The sequence below is a fragment of the Cnephaeus nilssonii genome (genome assembly GCF_951640355.1).
Source record: "Cnephaeus nilssonii genome assembly, chromosome: 4".
NCBI classification, from domain to species: Eukaryota; Metazoa; Chordata; class Mammalia; order Chiroptera; family Vespertilionidae; genus Cnephaeus; species Cnephaeus nilssonii.
The window spans coordinates 51,021,426-51,040,783 of record NC_137075.1 but is presented as its reverse complement, the minus strand read 5'-3'; the positions used below and the strand labels follow the sequence as shown (position 1 = coordinate 51,040,783).

The 19,358-nt window shown below is 34.8% G+C and overlaps 1 protein-coding gene across 2 annotated transcripts in view; it reads left to right on the top strand.

Moving 5' to 3' along the window:
- Positions 1–11,083, top strand: part of COPS2 (COP9 signalosome subunit 2) — a 34,830-nt gene extending 23,747 nt beyond the window's left edge. For both annotated transcript variants that reach the window (XM_079769747.1, XM_079769746.1), the window contains exons 8-13: positions 126–304; positions 387–439; positions 3,288–3,385; positions 5,187–5,269; positions 5,806–5,864; positions 6,711–11,083. In XM_079769747.1, coding sequence (XP_079625873.1) covers positions 126–304; positions 387–439; positions 3,288–3,385; positions 5,187–5,269; positions 5,806–5,864; positions 6,711–6,855 — 617 coding nt within the window. In that variant the 3' untranslated portion in view covers positions 6,856–11,083. The remainder of the gene's footprint in view (positions 1–125; positions 305–386; positions 440–3,287; positions 3,386–5,186; positions 5,270–5,805; positions 5,865–6,710) is intronic.
- The last annotated feature ends 8,275 nt before the right edge of the window (positions 11,084–19,358 follow it).

Genomic DNA, 19,358 nt, shown 5'->3' with positions numbered 1-19,358 from the left:
GGTTCATGTAATAGAATTAAAAGACTGGAAGCCAAGGAAATAGTTTTCATTTGATTTTTATGAAGTGCTCAGTCTTGTTATGACACTGAATATGTCCTCTTTTCTCATGTTTTATTCCTCTACAGAATGTGGCGGTAAAATGCATTTGCGGGAAGGTGAATTTGAAAAGGCACACACTGATTTTTTTGAAGCCTTCAAGAATTATGATGAATCAGGAAGTCCAAGAAGAACCACTTGTTTAAAATATTTGGTCTTAGCAAATATGCTAATGAAATCGGGAATAAATCCATTTGACTCACAGGAGGTATGTGTGTTCATTTCTGTCAGCTGTCTTTCATGGAAATAAACTTTGTACATATAGTTAATTGTTCTTTTACTGTATTTAGGCCAAACCGTACAAAAATGATCCAGAAATTCTCGCAATGACGAATTTAGTAAGGTAAGATTCTATATTTCAGTTAAGGTAAATTTATTTAGAGCAGTGAATAAAGGGGAGAGAGAGGAGAGAACTTTTTAGAATTCAGTTAATTCTCAACAATTACTCTTTTATATTTTGATTTGAAATATACCAAAGTTGTGAAATTTTTATCTTCTGAAGTCATTTATTATGATATTTCTGTTAGGCATGAGATTTTATAAAGTATTCGTTGCTTTTCTCACCTGTGTGCTGTTTTTCAATAGAAAGCTGACTAGATGTTTTCAAACAATTTCACTGTATTTACTGTTTCTACCTGTCTTAATCCAAAATGAAATTCTGAATTGGTCCACATAAATCAGGAATTTTCAATAAGACAGTTACTTTACTCATATATTTTAGAGTTGAAAAAAGGGGGAGAGACGGAGAGAGAGAAACTTCGATATGTGAGAGGCACATCAATTGGTTGCCTCCAGCACATGCCCCGGTCAGGGCATGGAGCCTGCAACAGAGGTCCATGCCCTTGACTGGAATCAAAACTGCTAACCTTCTGTCTGTGGGCCAATGCTCTAACCACTGAGCAAAACTGGTAGGGCATAAAAAATCATTTAAAAACGTTTACCTCAGATAATTTTCTGAGGTAAGGAGCAGAAGAGTCATATTGGTAAGATATCTAAGGATTTTTTTTATAGCTTCCATGGCGAGAGATATGACTAATGATGTTTACCAACTGAAAAACCGCCTGTAATTAATATTAAGTAAAATTATAGAAGACAAAAACAAGCAAAAAGCCTAGGGGGGAAAAAAGGGCCTGGTTTTGCTAAAGAAATCAGTGAACAATAATTATTTTTCTCTGTGCCAGGAATAAATGGAGCCCAAACTTCAATGGACTTTCTTTGTAGAAAAGTATGAGAAACTTACTAATTTTCCAAGGCATGAAAAATGAAGTGAGGGACATAGGGCAGGGTTTTTTTTGCAGATATATGTAAGTAATTTGCCTGACTAGACATTCTCTTAATGGTTCTTTTCATTTAAAAAAAAAGAAAAGTACTTTTAGATTACAAATTCAGTCACCTACATATTAATTTTACATACTTGGAAAAACGAGCTATTTCATGATATTGATTAAGTTCTTATGTAAAATGCTCTCATTTACTTTGTTTTTACTTGGCTCTGATTTTTATAAATTACTAGGTTTTCTTCTTTAAGGAAACCTTAATTTTAGTTGTAAAAATAATGACTTTATTTTAAGGGAACTACGAGTGGTTAAGGAATAAAAACCCTAAGTTGCAACATTTTAAAAAATCAGTTTCTTTACTATTTATTTCTTTAGTCTATTTTAATAAATATTTGTTGAATTAACTTGATTTTAGTTATAAAAATAAAATTTAGTTATAAAAAATAAATTTCTCCATCTTTATTTCAAGTAGTTTATTTCACCTGCATTTGGCCACATTGACTAAGAGGTGATTTAGCTAGAGATTAATTAACTTCATAATACTTTTTTTTAAAATTTTTTTATAAAGTTCACTTTCTAAAGTAACAACTTAAACTTTAGAACTCTTAAAGAAATATAAGTTTTTTCCTAGACATTAATATTTTATCTAAATTAAATTGATTAAATACATTAAAATGGATTAAAGTAATGATTTATCAGACCATTACAAAACAATGGCTATATTTATATATTTATTATATCTTACAATTTACTTCAGCAAGGCCTCTCATACTGGGACTTGGAAACTTACCTTAGTAGTAAATTTTTACCCAAACAAGTGGCCTGTGATGCCCCACATTTTGTATAAGATTTTCTTAAGCCACTTGAATAGTGGAAGAATCTCTGTTAAAATAAATGTGTGTGCAAGTGTTTTCACTACTTGAATATATCCTCCAGTGTATTTATGGTAATATATTTGGAGTAGGTAAGAAAGTAATGCTTCCTAATTTTATCTTCCTAGTCAGTTGCCAGCAGACTAGAGGAAAATAATTCCTGTTGAAGCACTTGAATCACCTGCCCCTAACATGAAGTTACATTGCGACCCATCAGATGGAAGCACAGCAGAGGGCGTGCAGAATGGCTGATGATATGTCTTACATATAAAGCAGACAGTGGTGCCATATCCAGAAGGTTGGCTTCTTCCTTCTCAGCACCTTTAGCAGTCCCCACAGTGCCTTACAGAATCATTTCAGGCCTAGATACTAGATACCTCAGAGAATCACGAACATAAATCAGCCTTTGGCCTTCTGCGGCAGGGTCCATCACTCTACTTTGGGTGTGTATCCCATTTGGCACTAATGGTCCACCACAGATATAATTTTCTGCTGTTTAGCTCTGAAATTTTCAGCAAAAGAATTAGGAATCAAATGTTCCTTTTGGAAAGTTTGGCAGTTGCTGGTAGCTTTCTAGAAGAAAAAAATTAGGAAGCTGCATTTCTGAATAAGCTTCAGAGAGGATATACTGTTGTATTTGAAAGACATGGCTGAACTCCTCCATACAGTAGTATGCCTGAAACTTGGTTTCAGAGGGATTAAATGCACAATTTAATTTGAAAACATCAAGCATTAAACAGTCATTGAACTGTTATCAATTCCTACCAACAACTACATTGTGAGAAGATTTAAATTAGCTATATGTAAATATATAACAAAAAAATTATTTAATTTTTATTTTATAAAACCGAAAGCATTAAAAAGAAAATTCATTTTAGTTGCAGTAGAATGTGTGTGTTTTTAACTCCGATTCCCATGACAGAAACTATAATATAATTTAGGTTTTTGCATATAAAAATTGAGACACGGGCTCTTGGGTTTTCTGATTTAATACATGACTTCTTCATGTTTGACAAAATATATACTTTTCTTTTTCTGTTAGTGCCTATCAGAATAATGATATCACTGAATTTGAAAAGATTCTGAAAACAAATCACAGCAACATCATGGATGATCCTTTCATTAGGGAACACATTGAAGGTATATTCTTTTGGCTACTGGAATTCTGTTACTTTCTTTGTCACTGTCTTAAGAGTGCATCTTAGTGGAGCTGAATAGACTTAAGCTGTTTGTCTTCTGTTTATTGCAAAGTGTAGCAATATTTCTAAATGTTGTCATGGAATAGAATACTCCCTAAAATTAAAAAGATGTTTTAAAGAAATCACAGCCAGTTTCATATTAACATAATCAAGTTCTTATATAATGTCCATTTCATATAAGAATGGACATCATTGGCTGTCCCTTTTCCCTTTTTATTCTAATGTAAATATTGTTGCATGTTTTTTTTACTGATGCTTAGGTTTAAATTAATTTTTAGAATTTATTTTTTAAATATATTTTTATTGACTTCAGAGAGTAAGGAAGAGGGAGAGAGAGAGAGAGATAGAAACATCAGTGATGAAAGGAGAATCATTGATTGGCTGCCTCCTGCATGCCCCACACTAGGGATCCAGCCCGGGTGGGCTTACGCTCTGACTGGGAATCAAACCGTGACCTCCTGGTTCAAGGTCGATGTTCAACCATTGAGCCACGCTGGGTGGGCTGGAATTTATTTTTAACAAGTAGCAAAAGCTTTGAAAATAGCCCACTATAGATAATGCTGAGATGCATTTATTTTGAAAGGTTAACATTTTAAAAGTAAGTGTGTGAGATTTTTTTTTAATATATTTTTATTGATTTCAGAGAGGAAGGGAGAGGGAGAGAGAGAGAGAAACATCTATGATGAGAGAGAATCATTGATTGGCTGCCTCCTGCACACCCCATATTGAGATCAAGCCTGCAACCCAAGCATGTGCCCTGACCTAGAATCAAACTGTGACCTCCAGGTTCATAGTTCAACATTCAACCACTGAGCCACGCTGGCTGGGCAAGTGTTGTGAGATTTTTAATAAGTTCTGTTGGATTCACAAAGACAGAAATCATTCCTTTGTTCTGGGGCCTCTTTTAATACCTCCAGTATTCCCACCTGTTATGGAGCTATTGGGGGTTTTTTTAAATAACCATTTGGAAAAATAAAATTGCAGATGTATTAAGAAAATCCAAAGGATACTTTAGAAGTAATGTTTTTTTGTTCCCCACCTTCCTTTCCCTTTCATTCAACAAACATTTTTAAAGTTCTTATATGAACCTAGAATTATACTGTACTTTGTGGAAATAGAACAATAGAAGCCTTGTGCATGAACTCCAATCTGGTATTTTTGAAGAAGGCACTTGTACATGAAGAAACTGGGGAAAGTTATAAAATCGTTGTATCCTCCTATATAATAAAAGGCTAATATGCAAATTGTCCCCTCCACGGGGGGGTTCAACCAGGGGCTGGCCGGCCAACCACCCACAGCCCCTCCCCTGGGCCTGCCCCCGATCAGAGTGGGGGTAGGGGGTCTATTAGGGCAGGCTGGCCGGACTCCACCTGTGCACAAATTCATGCATTGGGCCTCTAATAAAATGTAATAGTCTAAGTTTTATAAGAGAGCATAAAATAAGGAACTTGGCTGGTGCAAATCATATCTTCTTGAAAGATGTTAACTACAGAGGAAATGATGAGTAGTGGAGAATTGAGAAGGCAGGGGGATATTTTAGGTAATGTCATACATGAGCAAAATTAGGGAGGTAATAACAAAAAATTATGGGAGAAGCCCCTAATCATACTGTGCATCTGTTGGACCCAAATATTTTTAGATCCAAATACCTTATATCCTTGCCAGACTGAAGAATTACATGATGATTCATAAAGATATACAAACTTAAATGCAAATGTATTATCTTAATTTTGTCTTTTCAGAGCTTTTGCGAAACATCAGAACACAAGTCCTCATAAAATTAATTAAGCCTTACACAAGAATACATATTCCTTTTATTTCTAAGGTATTTATATTCATGGATTTTAATATTTATGCCTGTTTTTCATTTAAAAGAGTCTAACTTAGTAACATTTTGTAGTATTATGTTTCTTAAATACAGCATAACTTAAAAGCTTTACTTTTTTTAAAAAAAAAAAAGCTTTACTTTTAATGTGAATTTTTCTGTGTTTTCTTGGTGTAAATTGAGTTAACAGAAAAGAGAAATAAGAATCATTAAATTTCTTTTTAAAGATTCTCTCAGCCTCAGAGAAAATTACAGAAGAGAGGGTAGTGGCTAAAATATATAATTGATGAAGAGTTAACCCCAACCATAATAAAATTGTGGTAAGAATGTATTTTAAAAGTTACAAAGTTAAATTTTATCATACCTGTGCTCTCAGAAGTATTTTGAAGTGATAATGAAATTTGTTATAAATTTTCTCTTCACTAATTTTTCTTTAAGTGGTAGAAATGAATTTAAAATCAGAATGATAGTTTATATAAAATCGTGACTTTTTTAAAAAGTTAATTAGTAGAATTATAATGATTCTTTTGTCTTAGGAGTTAAACATAGATGTAGCTGATGTGGAGAGCTTGCTGGTGCAGTGCATATTGGATAAGTAAGTATTTGGCTATTTTTATCACAAAATGTTTAGGACCATGAAGTTTGAATGATGATGGCAAAGGTAGTAGCAGATAAATTCTTGATTTTTCATAAAAAAACACCCTCTGGTTATGACTTTTTGCTAAAAGAGATATATGTAAGTGTGATTTTTTAAAAATAAATGAATGAGGATATAAAGCACATGATCTCTGAAAAAGTTCTAAATGCCTTTTCAGAAAGATTTTTCATTCAGTATATGGCTTATGTATAGTTAAAGAATTATTTAATGGTTAGTATTTTTTTTTGTACAAGGTATGATATATAATAATTTTGAAATTATATTTTTTAAAAGCAGTATGTTATTTAAAGCTTCACAAGTTATGTTTTTTCTTAATTAATTGGATAAGTCTATACCTGTTGGTTCTTTCAGTGAAATTGATAACAGGTATGGTTTCTGTCTGGAGTTTAAATAAGGCAATGAATATTATAATTAATCCTGAACTCAATCATTTATAATGTAGCTAGCAGTGGGGTAGGGCTTTTTGCATTTATTGATATTGTGGGTATTTATGAAATATTAGTCTAGAACAGAGGTCGGCAAACTCATTAGTCAACAGAGCCCAATATCAACAATACAACGATTGAAATTTTTTTTGAGAGCCAAATTTTTTAAACTTAAACTTCTTCTAACACCACTTCTTCAAAATAGACTCGCACAGGCCGTGGTATTTTGTGGAAGAGCCACACTCAAGGGGTCAAAGAGCCGCATGTGGCTCGCGAGCCGCAGTTTGCTGACCACGGGTCTAGAAGATATGCTTAGTGAAAATAGCTTGTAGACGTGTCTTCTTTCATTTATTTCCAGCACTATTCATGGCCGAATTGATCAAGTCAACCAACTCCTTGAACTGGATCATCAGAAGAGGGGTGGTGCCCGATATACTGCACTAGATAAATGGACCAACCAACTAAATTCTCTCAACCAGGCTGTAGTCAGTAAACTGGCTTAACAAAGAACAAGCTTTTACAGACATACTTAAGGCAACAGTGCAGAGATGTAATTCTTAAGAACTGGGAATGGCAAAACTACTGTCGGTTGATGTGTCCTGAAAATTATTGGAGTTATGGCAGAAGTGCTTTTTTTGATCAACTGGTTTGTGTTTTGCTGCTGCATTTATCCCAAGAAAAACAGCTTTAATCTCCAGAAGAAAACCAAAATGCCATGGGATTTATGCTGTATTGACATCTTGCCCTAAACATACAACATCATAGTAATTTGTCATGGGCAACATGACCAGAGAGAAGATTTTTGTCATGATTTTAAATACACTGACATGCTACTGTTGGTTAAATTTAAACATGTTTTACCTACAGAAATTCTCTCACAAATAACCTGCAATAACTTGAAATGCATACCCTTTTGAACACTTCCTTTTCTCATGTATAAATTAAAATGTTTGCTGCATTTTGCAAAATGTCAATTCTCCAAAAATGTGTCCGTATATTTCTGTACCTGCAGTGTAGTAAAGGTTTAGATGAAACCCCATAATTATAGTGGCATACTGTCACTTAGGTTTCAAGCAGCAAAATAAACAGTGCAGCTCAGAAATTGTAGTTTGGTTCTTGATGTTTTTATTACACTTGGGGTTTTTGTTTTGGTTATTAGTACCTTAGAAATTTCAAATTTTATCATCAGTTAACAATTTTTAAAAGCCTGAGAGCAAATAAGTTAGTTGTTTGCTTTCAAGTTTTTAAAGTAAGTCTATTGAGAAAGTAAGTAGAACTAGTTTCTAACAAAACATTTGCATAGTACTTACTTTAACAGTGATGCTTTAAAGGAATAAAATTCTTTTTTTTTTTAAGAATGATATTCCTTTTTCAAAGAATAAGTTCTAACTCTCAGAATGTTCACTTTAAACAAATATGCCAGAACATAGACAGCTAAATGAATGTTACTCTGCATAGTGATCATACTGGAAAATTATTTCCTAATTCCAGCTATTTACCATTGCTCAAAGTCTTGAATTTTGCTCTTTTAGAATTGCATTCATAGCTAATTTAAGTCACACAAGCTATTACACTTTGTTTGTTTGTTTGTTTGTTTGTTTGTTTTTAAAGTACTACCAAGATTAAATGTCTTATAGTTACCATTATTTGGCACTGAATAACTTTTGACCGTTTCTAAAAATTAAATCAACCTTTGAGGTAATCTTAGAAAGTATGCAACTAACTGGCTTTGGAGGCAATCCCAAAAGAGTTTTATAGGTATCTTGAGCAGTGGTAACATAGTTAAGAGAATGAACTGTGGCCTTCCAAGGTGTCTACCTTAAAGGATTCGCAGCTCATTTGAATGTATTGAGATTTGGATTTATTTGTTTCTTTTTTTAAAAAAAAAAAGTTCACATTATTTTATAGTATCAAAAGGAAGAAGTAAGATTAAGATAATTTCTTTGGTTTTTCTATTGCTTGTTATTATGTTAAAAGAAGTGAGTGGCAGTTCAGGAGGAAGACTGTTTGTTGTAACTGAAGAATGACAACCAAGAATTTTTGATCATTAAATCAGATTTTATAAACAGTGGAAGGAGCATGGACTTAAAACAAGGCATGCTTATTCGGTTTTGTCAAAATTTTACGAAAATATGTGATATATATTTATACTAAAACTATATAATCCTTAGATTTAGGAAAGCAATCAGTTAATGTCTTCAGCAGATTAAAGCAGTATTAAATACAGGTGCAAGTTGGAAATTGTAGAAAACGAAGAAAACAGGACAAAATGTCTCTGGTAGGGAATAAAAAAGTTTAAGATATAAATTATGTGTATTTTCTTCTCTTTTACATAAATTTGTGAAAAGTGTGCTAAAATTTTTTCACAGAAGTGATTATTAGGATTTATTTTTCAATATAATTTGGAGACCGTTTGTTACCCAAATAAACATGACAAGTTTCTGTGCCTGTATTCACATATGTATGTGATAACTCTGGGAGGGAAAGCCCTATTTACTCTGAGTTGATGGAATTAGAATTCAAAAGATTAGAATGATATGATTTAACCCTTACTTTCTAACTCTTACAATGCCCAGTCCCCCTGTGATATCTTTGCTGTGTTCAGTGGTGCATTTTCCTGTTTCTAGAGGGAAATCATGCACTTGTTATTCTTCAGGAAACTGGCTAAATGTATAACAATATCCAAAGTTACATCATAATCTTTAATGTGATTGTATGAATCACATAGGCTTTAATATTCCCTAGATAGAGGCTTAATCTTTTTTTTAAATCATTTGCCACATTTGTTCTAGAATACAGGTTTTTTATAATATCTTAACAGTCTGACTAACAATTTATTTTTCCCTTCAAACATTTTCTATGTTCTTGTGCATCAAATCTTGTAGAGTTGAAATCTTAAGAGATTGCATAACTAAATTGAAGAGAAGTAAAAAAATTGGCATAAGTCTTTTCCTTTTGTGAAAACTGAAGGAACAAGTAGCTTACATCAGATTGTAATGTGTTTATCTCCTTTTTCTTTTTAATCCCTAAACCTGGATAAACTCCCTTCACAGCATACTTCGGGTGCCACACATACATGCTATCTGTTATAAAATCTGGATTTCCATTATTCATCCTAGCTCTTACTTTGATTTTTAAATTGTTAATTAAATATTTTTCCTCCACATCTGAATGTAGCATAACTTCTTTTTTAAAAAGATGATGGTCTATGTAATAAGTATTGCTTTCATTATCCATGATGGACCCTGGCCGAGAGGCTCGGTTGGAGCATCATCCCGCACACCAAAAGGTTGTGGGTTTGATTTCGGGTCATGGCACATACCTAGGTTGCAGGTTCAATCCCTTATTGGGGCATGTACAAGAGGCAACCGATGTTCTCACATAGATGTTTTTCTTTCTTTTCCTTCCTCTCTCTAGAAATGAATGAAAACATCCTCAAGTGAGGATTAAAATAAAATATCCATGATGGTAAGAATTTTTAAAGACATTTTCTTTTTTAACCAATAATCTTTATGATTATTCAGGAAACAGGTAAGTACACTAGTTTTGAGGTAGTGATGAGGTTAAGGGTGTCTAATAAGCATATACAGCAGATTATGTTGGGACAGAATGTAGTCAGTTTAGTCCATAGGATAACAAGGTATTTGCCTAATGGAGTCCTCTTTTTTAAGGGACTCAGAAATACTTTAGCCATTTATTACCAAAGCTGCTTTGTAAAAAAAATACTAATTTAAATAAACCTGCAAAGTTTTCATTTAATTTAGGTCTTTAAAGTGAAACTTATAGGCCTTTGATCTCACATCTAATATAATTAAGTCTTTAACTATTTTGTTTTGAAGTGTCAATGAATACTGTCTAGGTACTTAGAATAAGGCCTCAGAACTTGAAGCCCAAGGTATTTGTATGACTATAAATATTTCTCTCTTTTCCGAGACCAGCACAGCTAGAGAGCGGACAGGAGGCCTGAGTAGGGGCGACGGGGGATTGAGAAAATGAAATAGACACAGAGACAGTAGGGAAAGTTGGGGCCGGGTGGGACAGCTGTCCTCTGATGGAGAGACAGGGACCCAGAGCCAATACAGCGAGTTTGTTTTATACAATAAGATACCAGGAAGTTTTACTAAAGTTTAAGATAAAGAAAATATGTGCATTCTTGTGGCTTCTTTGTAATTGTCACTTCTGGGTGGGCCCAGATAATTGTGTTGGTTCCTGGTGCCTGGCTGGGTTTAGATAATGAAATCCAACCCCTGGCGCCTGAGCTAAAGGTCAGACTGACAACACACCTGCCTCTGGCAAGGTGTATTTTCAGGGCATGACTGCCAGGCGCCGCTGGATTCAGAGAACAATCAGCTCAGGGGCCTTTCCCAGGCACTCTCTACATATGACCAAAATCAATTTTTCTCTCTTTTTTTGGAGGTTTCACTTATTTTTGTTTGTTTGTTTTTGTTTCTTTGTTTTAATAGATTTTTATTGATTTCAGAGAGGAAGAGAGAGGGAGAAAGAGAAACATCAGTGATGAGAGAGAATCATTGATTGGCTGCCTCCTGCATGGCCCCTACTGGGGGTCTGGGGATCAAGCCCAAACCTGGGCATGTGCCCTTGACTGAAATCAAACCAGGGACCTTTCAGTCCATAGGCTGATGCTCTGTCCACTGAGGCAAACAGGCTAGGGCTGTGGGGTTGTGTGTTTTTTTTTGCATCAGGTGTCCCCATCCCTACACCCTCACCCTGGAAGCATCCTATATATGTTTTGATAAAATTATAAGTAGAAATAATTGGTAAGAACTTCCTTAATGTAGACATCAGATATTCTTAACTTTTATAATGTAAGCATATCAATGGTTCTTTTTAACTCAAGATTATTAAATTTTGCTATGTTTCTTCTAGCTATGATGTGCCCTTAATGGCATGGATTAGCCAGTTCAAAAATTTTGTATACTTGAATCACTAGATAAGATTTGAGAAAGTTTAGCTTTTGGAATTTCACATCAAGTTACAATAGTAATGCCATTTCAGGATTTTTTATCTTATTTTTTGTTAATCCTCACACGAGGACATTTTTTTCATTGATTTTTTAGAGAAGGGGCAGGGGAGAGAGGAACATCAATGAGAGACGCATTGATTGGTTGCCTCCCGCAGCATAATCCCCAACTGGGGCCAGGAATCAAACCTGAGACCCTTTGCTGCACAGGCCAACACTAATGATGTAGCACCACTGGCCAGGGCTGCCGTTTGAAGGTTTTAAAAACTGTAATAATTAAAAATCAATCTTATACCATCAAATAGTAGGGCATTAAAGGTAGCTTGCCTGTTTTATTGGACATTATTCATCTTATGTGAGTTTACAGGTTTAAAAAAGTAATCTTGAAGTTTTAATCATCCCATGAAGTTGTGAAAAGTTTTTACATGCTTAGTTACTGTTTTAGCATATTAATGCTGTGTTGAATATCTAATTTTTGTTTTAAAAGTTTTTATTTGTATGTCCACCAAGAAATGGAGCAATAGAAAACACAAGATTGTTTTATTTTGCAACTTATTACATAGTTGCATTATGAGTTTTCTCAATTTTCTCTATCTCACGAAAAATACTAGCTTACTAGTAATAAATATGACAAATTTCTTGATTGCACACTAGGTGTAAAAAGCAGGTGACTAGGAGCATGACAGGGAGGGGATGTCTGTCTGCCTGAAATTGGAAGTCCCACAAGTTACTATTTGAGAATCGGCTGATGTGTACAGGATGAGTCACAAGATGCTTTAAGACTTAGGTACTTGAGGATTTTTTACTGAAGTACACATTCTTGATCAGTAATAAAAATTTTATAGACTACCTCAGATATTTACTGTGTAAACACTAGTTTCAGTTAGCACAAGGCCGGCACAGTGACTTTAGACAGTACACTTTATATATTTGATTATATATAAGAGATTCAATAATGTATACTTAAAATAGTTTTTGAATGTTTTTAAAATGTTTCTCAGAAACAGTACTGAACATTTTGTTCATTTGGATTGAAAATCGGGGTTTGTTCACTTTTAAGATTATCCTGTTCTGCTTTGAAGCATTCATGGAGGAGTTGCCCACTCCTAAACCCTGTTTAATCTCTGTCGTAGAACAAGTCATGTTGCAAACAAATGTCTCAAGAATTACTCCAGTATGAAACATTTCTAAACAGGAAATTAAGCAAAGCAAAGAAGTAAAGGAAGATCCCCATGATTGTGCCTTAAAGAGCTGCAATATCTTAGAAACCACTTGTGAATTTATGTATACAAAAGTTTATTTAAGAGAGATTTAGTTTGCCTACCATGTGCTAAGGTTGAAGGATACCATAAGGAACAAATTATTCCTGTGCTCAAAGAGCTTAATTCTATGGGGAGAAGCAGATGAATAAAATAATTTCAGATGGAGGAAAATCTAGCAAATAATAAGTGAAGGTAGGGAGGCATTGCCGAGGGTGTGAAAGTTGACTTAACAAGTGGATGAAGAAAAAGAGCTGCCCATGCAAATCTAAGGGAAGTGCAGGCCAGGCAGAGTTTAAGTCTCTGAAATTGGATGGGTATATCAAATTCAAGCAAGGCAGAGTGATGTAAGACCAGATAAGAGGTGGTCAGGGACCAGAGAATGGATAGTTTATAGTTTGAGATGAGATTTTTTTTCTAAATACAATGGGATACCATTGGAAATTTAAATTCTGATATGCCGTTTTAAAAAGATGGTTCTGAATGTTGTGTGGAGAAATGATTATATGGGGCAATAGCATGACCAGGGAGGCCAACAGAAGCTCTTTGCAAAGGTTGGAATAAAAGGTGATAGCGGCTTTCAGACTAGGATTTGGAAAGGAGTGCACAGAACCGTGATAGGACTGCAGGATTCGCTTATGAATTGGAATAGAGGGTTTTAAGGAGAAAGGATGGTTTCCTACTGAATAATGTAGGGTGCTATCACTAGGTGAAATGGGAAGACTGGGAAAACATTTTTAGCAGAAAAAGGCAGAATGAGCAAAAGAAACAAGGGGACTATGAACTTGAAACTAAACAGTAGTGTCACAGAAACTAGGTTTAACTTGAAGGCAGAGAAGAGCCCTAGGGTTTAACAAGATAAAAGTCTTTGGAGATACTAATGAGCATTTTCATTGGAGAGATGGGGATGTTACAGCTCTTCCATTGGACTATGAGGAACTTCTTAGTCACATTTCTCATATATTGAAGACTATTTTTAAATCCATCCTTTTTTATATTTTCCAAATGTTAAGTAGGGTAACAGGAAGTTTTGAAACAGCATCCCTTAACTCCAGACATTAATTTGAAAAAAAAAAAAAAAGCCTTCTACAAAGTGTCCCATAAAGTATGTTAAAACCCATTTTCCCCCTTTCCATGCAGGAGGCAGCCAATCAATGATTCTTTCTCATCATTGATGTTTCAATCTCTCCCTCCCTCTCCCTGAAATCAATAAAAATATATATTTTTTTTAATTAAAATGTTTTCTTTGATGTCCATTACTATGAAATCATGTACTGTCCAGGGCTTTACCTAACTTCTTTATATCCCTACAAAAGCTATCAAGCAAATCTTTATCCCGAGTCATCAAGAATAAAAGAGAGGCCCAGGTAGCTCATACAGCAAGGTTGTGGCTTTGATTCCTGGTCAGGGCACATACAAGAATCAACTAATGAATGCATAAATAAGTAGAACAAATAAATGTTTTTCTCTCCCCCTCCCTCTCTTAAAAAGAAAAAAGAGGACTCGAATAAAAGACATGTAACAACTGACACCAAAAGCAATACAAAGGATTATTAAAAAAATAATATGAACAACTATATGCAATAAATTGGACACTGGAAGAAATAAATTCCTAGAAGCAGACAATCTTCCAAAACTGAATCAGGAAGGATCAGAGAATCTGGACAGACAGATTACAACTAATGAAATCAAAGCAGTAATTTAAACTCCCAACAACAAAAGTCCTGGACTGATGGCTTCACAGGTGAATTTTATGTAATAAAGGCTTTACTTGACAAACCTATACACAATGGGCAAAAAACTACAAGCGTTACCCTTAAGATCAGGAATAAGACAGGGATGTATGCTTTCACCATTCATTCAGCATAGTACTAGAAGTCCTACAGCAATCTGACAAGAAGAAATAGAAGGCATCCAAATTGGAAAGGAGTATGTGTCATTTTTTGCAGATAAGATAATACTACATAGAGAACACTTAAGAATCTGCTGAAAAAAACCACTAGATAAATGAATTCAGTACAGTAGCAGGATACAGCCCTAGCCGGTTTGGCTCTGGATAAGAGTGTCAGTCCGCAGACAAGGATCCTGGGTTCAGTTCAATTCTGGGCAAGGGCACGTGCCTCAGTTGCAGATTCCCTGTGAGGGGGTGGGGAGTGGGAGTGGGAGGGACTCATGAGAGAGGCAACCAATAGATGTGTCTCTCTCATATCCATGTTTCTGTCTTCCCCCCTCCCACTCTGTAAAAATCAACGGAAAAATATCCTCGGGTGAGGATTAACAAACACAAAGTAGCAGGACACAAAGTTGGTGGAAGCATGCTACCTGATATCAAACTATACTACAAGGCCATAGTAATCAAAACAGCATGATACTGGCATAAAAACACATAGATCAATAAAACAGAACAGAGAACCCAAAAATAAACCACGTAGCTATGGTCATTTAATATTTGACAATGATGGCAAAAACATACAATGAGATAAAGGTAGTCTAATAATGGTGTTGGAAAAGTTGGACAGATATGTGCAAAAAAATAAAACTAGACCACCAACTTACACCATACATAAACATAAACTCAAAATGAATTAAAGACTTAAATGTTAGACTCAAAACTATGAAACTCCTGAAAGGAAACAGTAAAACCTTGGACATTTCTCATAGCAATATTTTGTCTGATATACCACCCCAGGCAAGGGAAACAAAAGAAAAAAATAAATAGGACTACATCAAACTAAAAAGTTTTTGCACAGGTAAGGGAACCTTCAACAAAATTAAAAGACAATCCACTGAATGGGAGAACATGTTTACCAATGATACATCTGATTAAGCATTAATATTAAAAAGTTATAAAGCATTATAAAAGTCAACACCAAAAATAATCCAATTTAAAAAATGGCAAAGGTCCTGAATAGACAGGTCTCCAAAGTCAGTGGTCGGCAAACTGCGGCTCGCAAGCCATATGAGGCTCGCGAGCTGCGGTTTGCCACTCTGTTGACTAATGAGTTTGCCAACCATTGTCCAAAGTGGACATACAGATGGCCAATGAACATATGAAAATATGTTCAATGTCACTAATCATCAGAGAGATGCAAATTAAAACCACAGTGAGATATCACCTCTCACCTGTCAGAATGGCACCATCAATAAATCAACAGACAACAAGCATTGGTGAGGCTGTGGAGAAAAGGGAACCCTCGTGCACTATTGGTGGAAATGCAGATTGGTACAGCCATATGGAAAGCATTATGGAATTACCTCAAAAAATTAAAAATGGAACTGCCTTCTGACCCAGCAATTCCACATCTGGGAATAAAACTGAAGAAACCTGAAAGAATATATGCATCTGTACGTTCATTGTAGCTTTATGTTTCAAATTTGGAAACAGCCCAAGTGTCCATCAGTAGATGAGTGGATAAAAAAGCTGTGGTACATTTACGCAATGGAATACTACTTAGCCTTTAAAAAGAAGGAAATCCTACCTTCTGTGACAGCACGGATGGACCTATAGAGCATTATGCTAAGTGCAATAAGCCAGTCAGAGAAAGAAAGACAAGTACCATATGATTTCACTCATATGTGGAATCTAATGAACAAAATAAACTAACAAAATAGAAATATTCTCATAGATAGAGAACAGACTGACAGCTGTCAGATGGGAGGGGGGTTGCAGGGCTGAATGAAAATGGTAAAGGGATTAAGAAAAAAAAACAACCAACAACTCAGGCACAGACATCAGTATGGTGATTACCAAAGGGAAAGGAGGTTAGGGGAAGGTAAAAGAGAGTGTAGGGGGATAAATGGTAATGGAGGGAGACTTGACTTGGGGTGGTAAACACACAATACAATATGCAGATGATGCCTTATAGTGTTGTACACTTTAAACCTATATAATTTTATTATCAATGTCACCCCAATATATTCAATAAAGTCGTTTTTTTAAAGCTGTCAAACCTGTCTAGTGTTTATGAAGAATGGATTTGTTATATATACAAAGCCCTTTCAGCTTATCTTGGAACTTCAATATAGCTGGATTTAATGTCACCAAAATCATGAATTCACAAAATGTTTGGATTTGTCTCCAAGGAACAAGTCCAAATATAAACCATACTATAACAAGGGTTTACATTTTGAGTAATCTCAAACTGACAGAGGACCAATGTGCCTTATCCTGAAATTATCATGTTTTATCTAAAAGTACCCATTTGCTTATGTGGTTAAGTGCGCATGAAGCAAGTAAAATAATTAAATTTATGGATCGGGTCACCATACCTTAGAATTATAGTGGTCATTTTCCATAATAAAAATCAGGAAACAACTCACAAGTGGATGCTGCTTCTGACGATGGGATACAGGGCAGAGGTTGGCATCTTCAAGACGTCTTTGGCAGCTTCCCAGAGGAGAGAAGTGTGGTAAAGTGCTAAGATCTAGGTCACAGGAAACCTGCATTCTAGTTGGCCATGAATTGAGAACCTGTCACTGAACCTCTCTGGGCTCTGGGCTCTGGGCTCCCCTTAGTTGAGTGATCTTTTTAGCCTCGGTATTCAAAATTGAGAGCATCGTAATCCTTGGCATATGGCACACTGACATGTTTTGTTGGTTTTTTTCAGTTTATTTTTCCTATGTGTAGATATGTGTATATCTTTTTTAAAATACGTTTTTATTGATTTTTAGAGAGAGAAGACGGGAGAGGAATAGAGAGAAACAATGATGAGAGAGGAATATCGTTGATTGGCTGCCTCCTACACACCCTCTACGGGAGATCGAGCCCACAACTGAGGCATGTGTGCTGGCCAGGAATTGAACGGGCAACCTCTCGGTTCCTGGGTTGACACTCAACCACTGAGCCACACCAGCCGGGCGATATATGTGTATCTTGAAAAAAAAATATTCATGTCTATTTTTAATTTCCATAATGACGCAAATTTCCTTTCCTTTTTAAATCTTTTATGTGTTATTTTTAAATCTAGTTCATTATTCCTGACTGTGTTGTCTCTCCTGTCTCATACATATGCCACAGTTTACCAATTCATTTCTCCAGTGGTGCACGTCTGTGTCCCTTCTAGCTCCTTCCTACAGTAAGTAATTCTAGGATGAACATTTTGTACCTATCTCCTTATAGATGTGTGCAAAAATTATTTAGGGGTGTGTATCTGGAAATAGTGGTCTTGGGGAGGGTACAATACTTAATTTTACCAAGTTCTATGAGATTACTCACACAATAATGTACCATTTATGTTCCAACACAAGAGTTCCAATGTTTGCCTATACGTGACAACCCTTGACACTATCTGAGTTTCTAAAGTGGTACTTTACTGTTAACTTTCACTTAGACATGTTTGTGATTACCAGTTACTGTGACCATCTCTTCATATACTTATTAGCCATTCAGGGTTCCCTTTCTTTGGACTATGTATTCTTCACAATCACTTACTGCCTGCCTATTTTTGCTGGTTTGTGGGACGTCATTGTATATTGTAGCTATTAACTCCTTATTTGTTTTGTTTTAGACTTGCAAATATTCTCTGAAGCATTGTCTCTAGTTTTCTTCATTGAGCAGAAATCTTTCATTTTTATGTTAAATCTATTCATTTCCCTCACCATTCATACTTTCTTGGATCTTGTTTAAGAAGTCTTCTCTTATGCAATTACCACAAAAAATGTTCTTTTTATTTAGTTCTTTATTTGGAGTTTATTTTGGTGTACAATTTGAGGTAAGAATCAAACTTTATTTTTTTGTGTGTAATAAAGTAATTTTCTCAGTAACCATCTACTAAATTATTATTCCTACTGATATGCGATGGCACCTTTCTCAACTACCAACTTTCTACGTATGCAAGGGGTATATTTCTCCTTTCCCTAAGCGGCTTAAGTATTCTCTTTGTTCTTTCATCAATGGCCCCTGGTGTTTTTGTTACTGAGGTGAGTGGTGTCTTAATCACAAGAGAAGTTTTCTACCCAATTTGTTGCTCATTTTGAAAATTATTTTTGTATTCATGTACCTTCTTTTTTTTATATCAGTTTTGGAATCAGTTTTTCAAGTTACTTAAAGTCCTGTAAAGTTTTAATTGGAATTGCATTGAATTTGAGATCAATTTAAGTCTCTTTGTAGTATGTCATTTAAGAGAGTTTTTAATTATTCTCTATAACAATCTTGAGCATTCTTTGTTATATTAACTTCTAAATCTTTATAGTTTATGCTCTCTTACTTCCTAAAACATCTAGTTGGTTTTTGTTGGAAGTAGAAAAAGGATATTGATACTTACATACTAATTTTGCACCTATCAGCCTTGCTGAATCATATTCTATCAATAGTTGGTCTGTTGATTTATCTGTATTTTCTACATAGATAATCTTATTATCAAGAAAATAATTCTATTTTATGCATTTCCCTCCATCCCTATGCATCTTATTTCTTTGTTTTATCTCACTGCATTGCTCAGGATATCCAATAACACATGGAACAGTAGTGATAACAGTCAGCATTCTTTTCTCAAAGAAAAGCATTTTGAGTTTCTCTGTTTGGTTTATGATCAGTTTGGGGGAGTGAGCTTATTAAATAAAGTTTCCTTCTATTTCTAGTCTCCTAAGGGGTGTGTAGGATTTTTTAAAATCATAAATAGGTTATGGTATTTATTAAATATTTCTGGACCTGGTAGAATGAACATGTGATATTTCTCTTTTAGTTTATTCATGTAGTGAATTATACTCATTGGTCTTCTATTGTTAACTCATTCCTCCATTCTAGAATAAACACACTGATGATTAT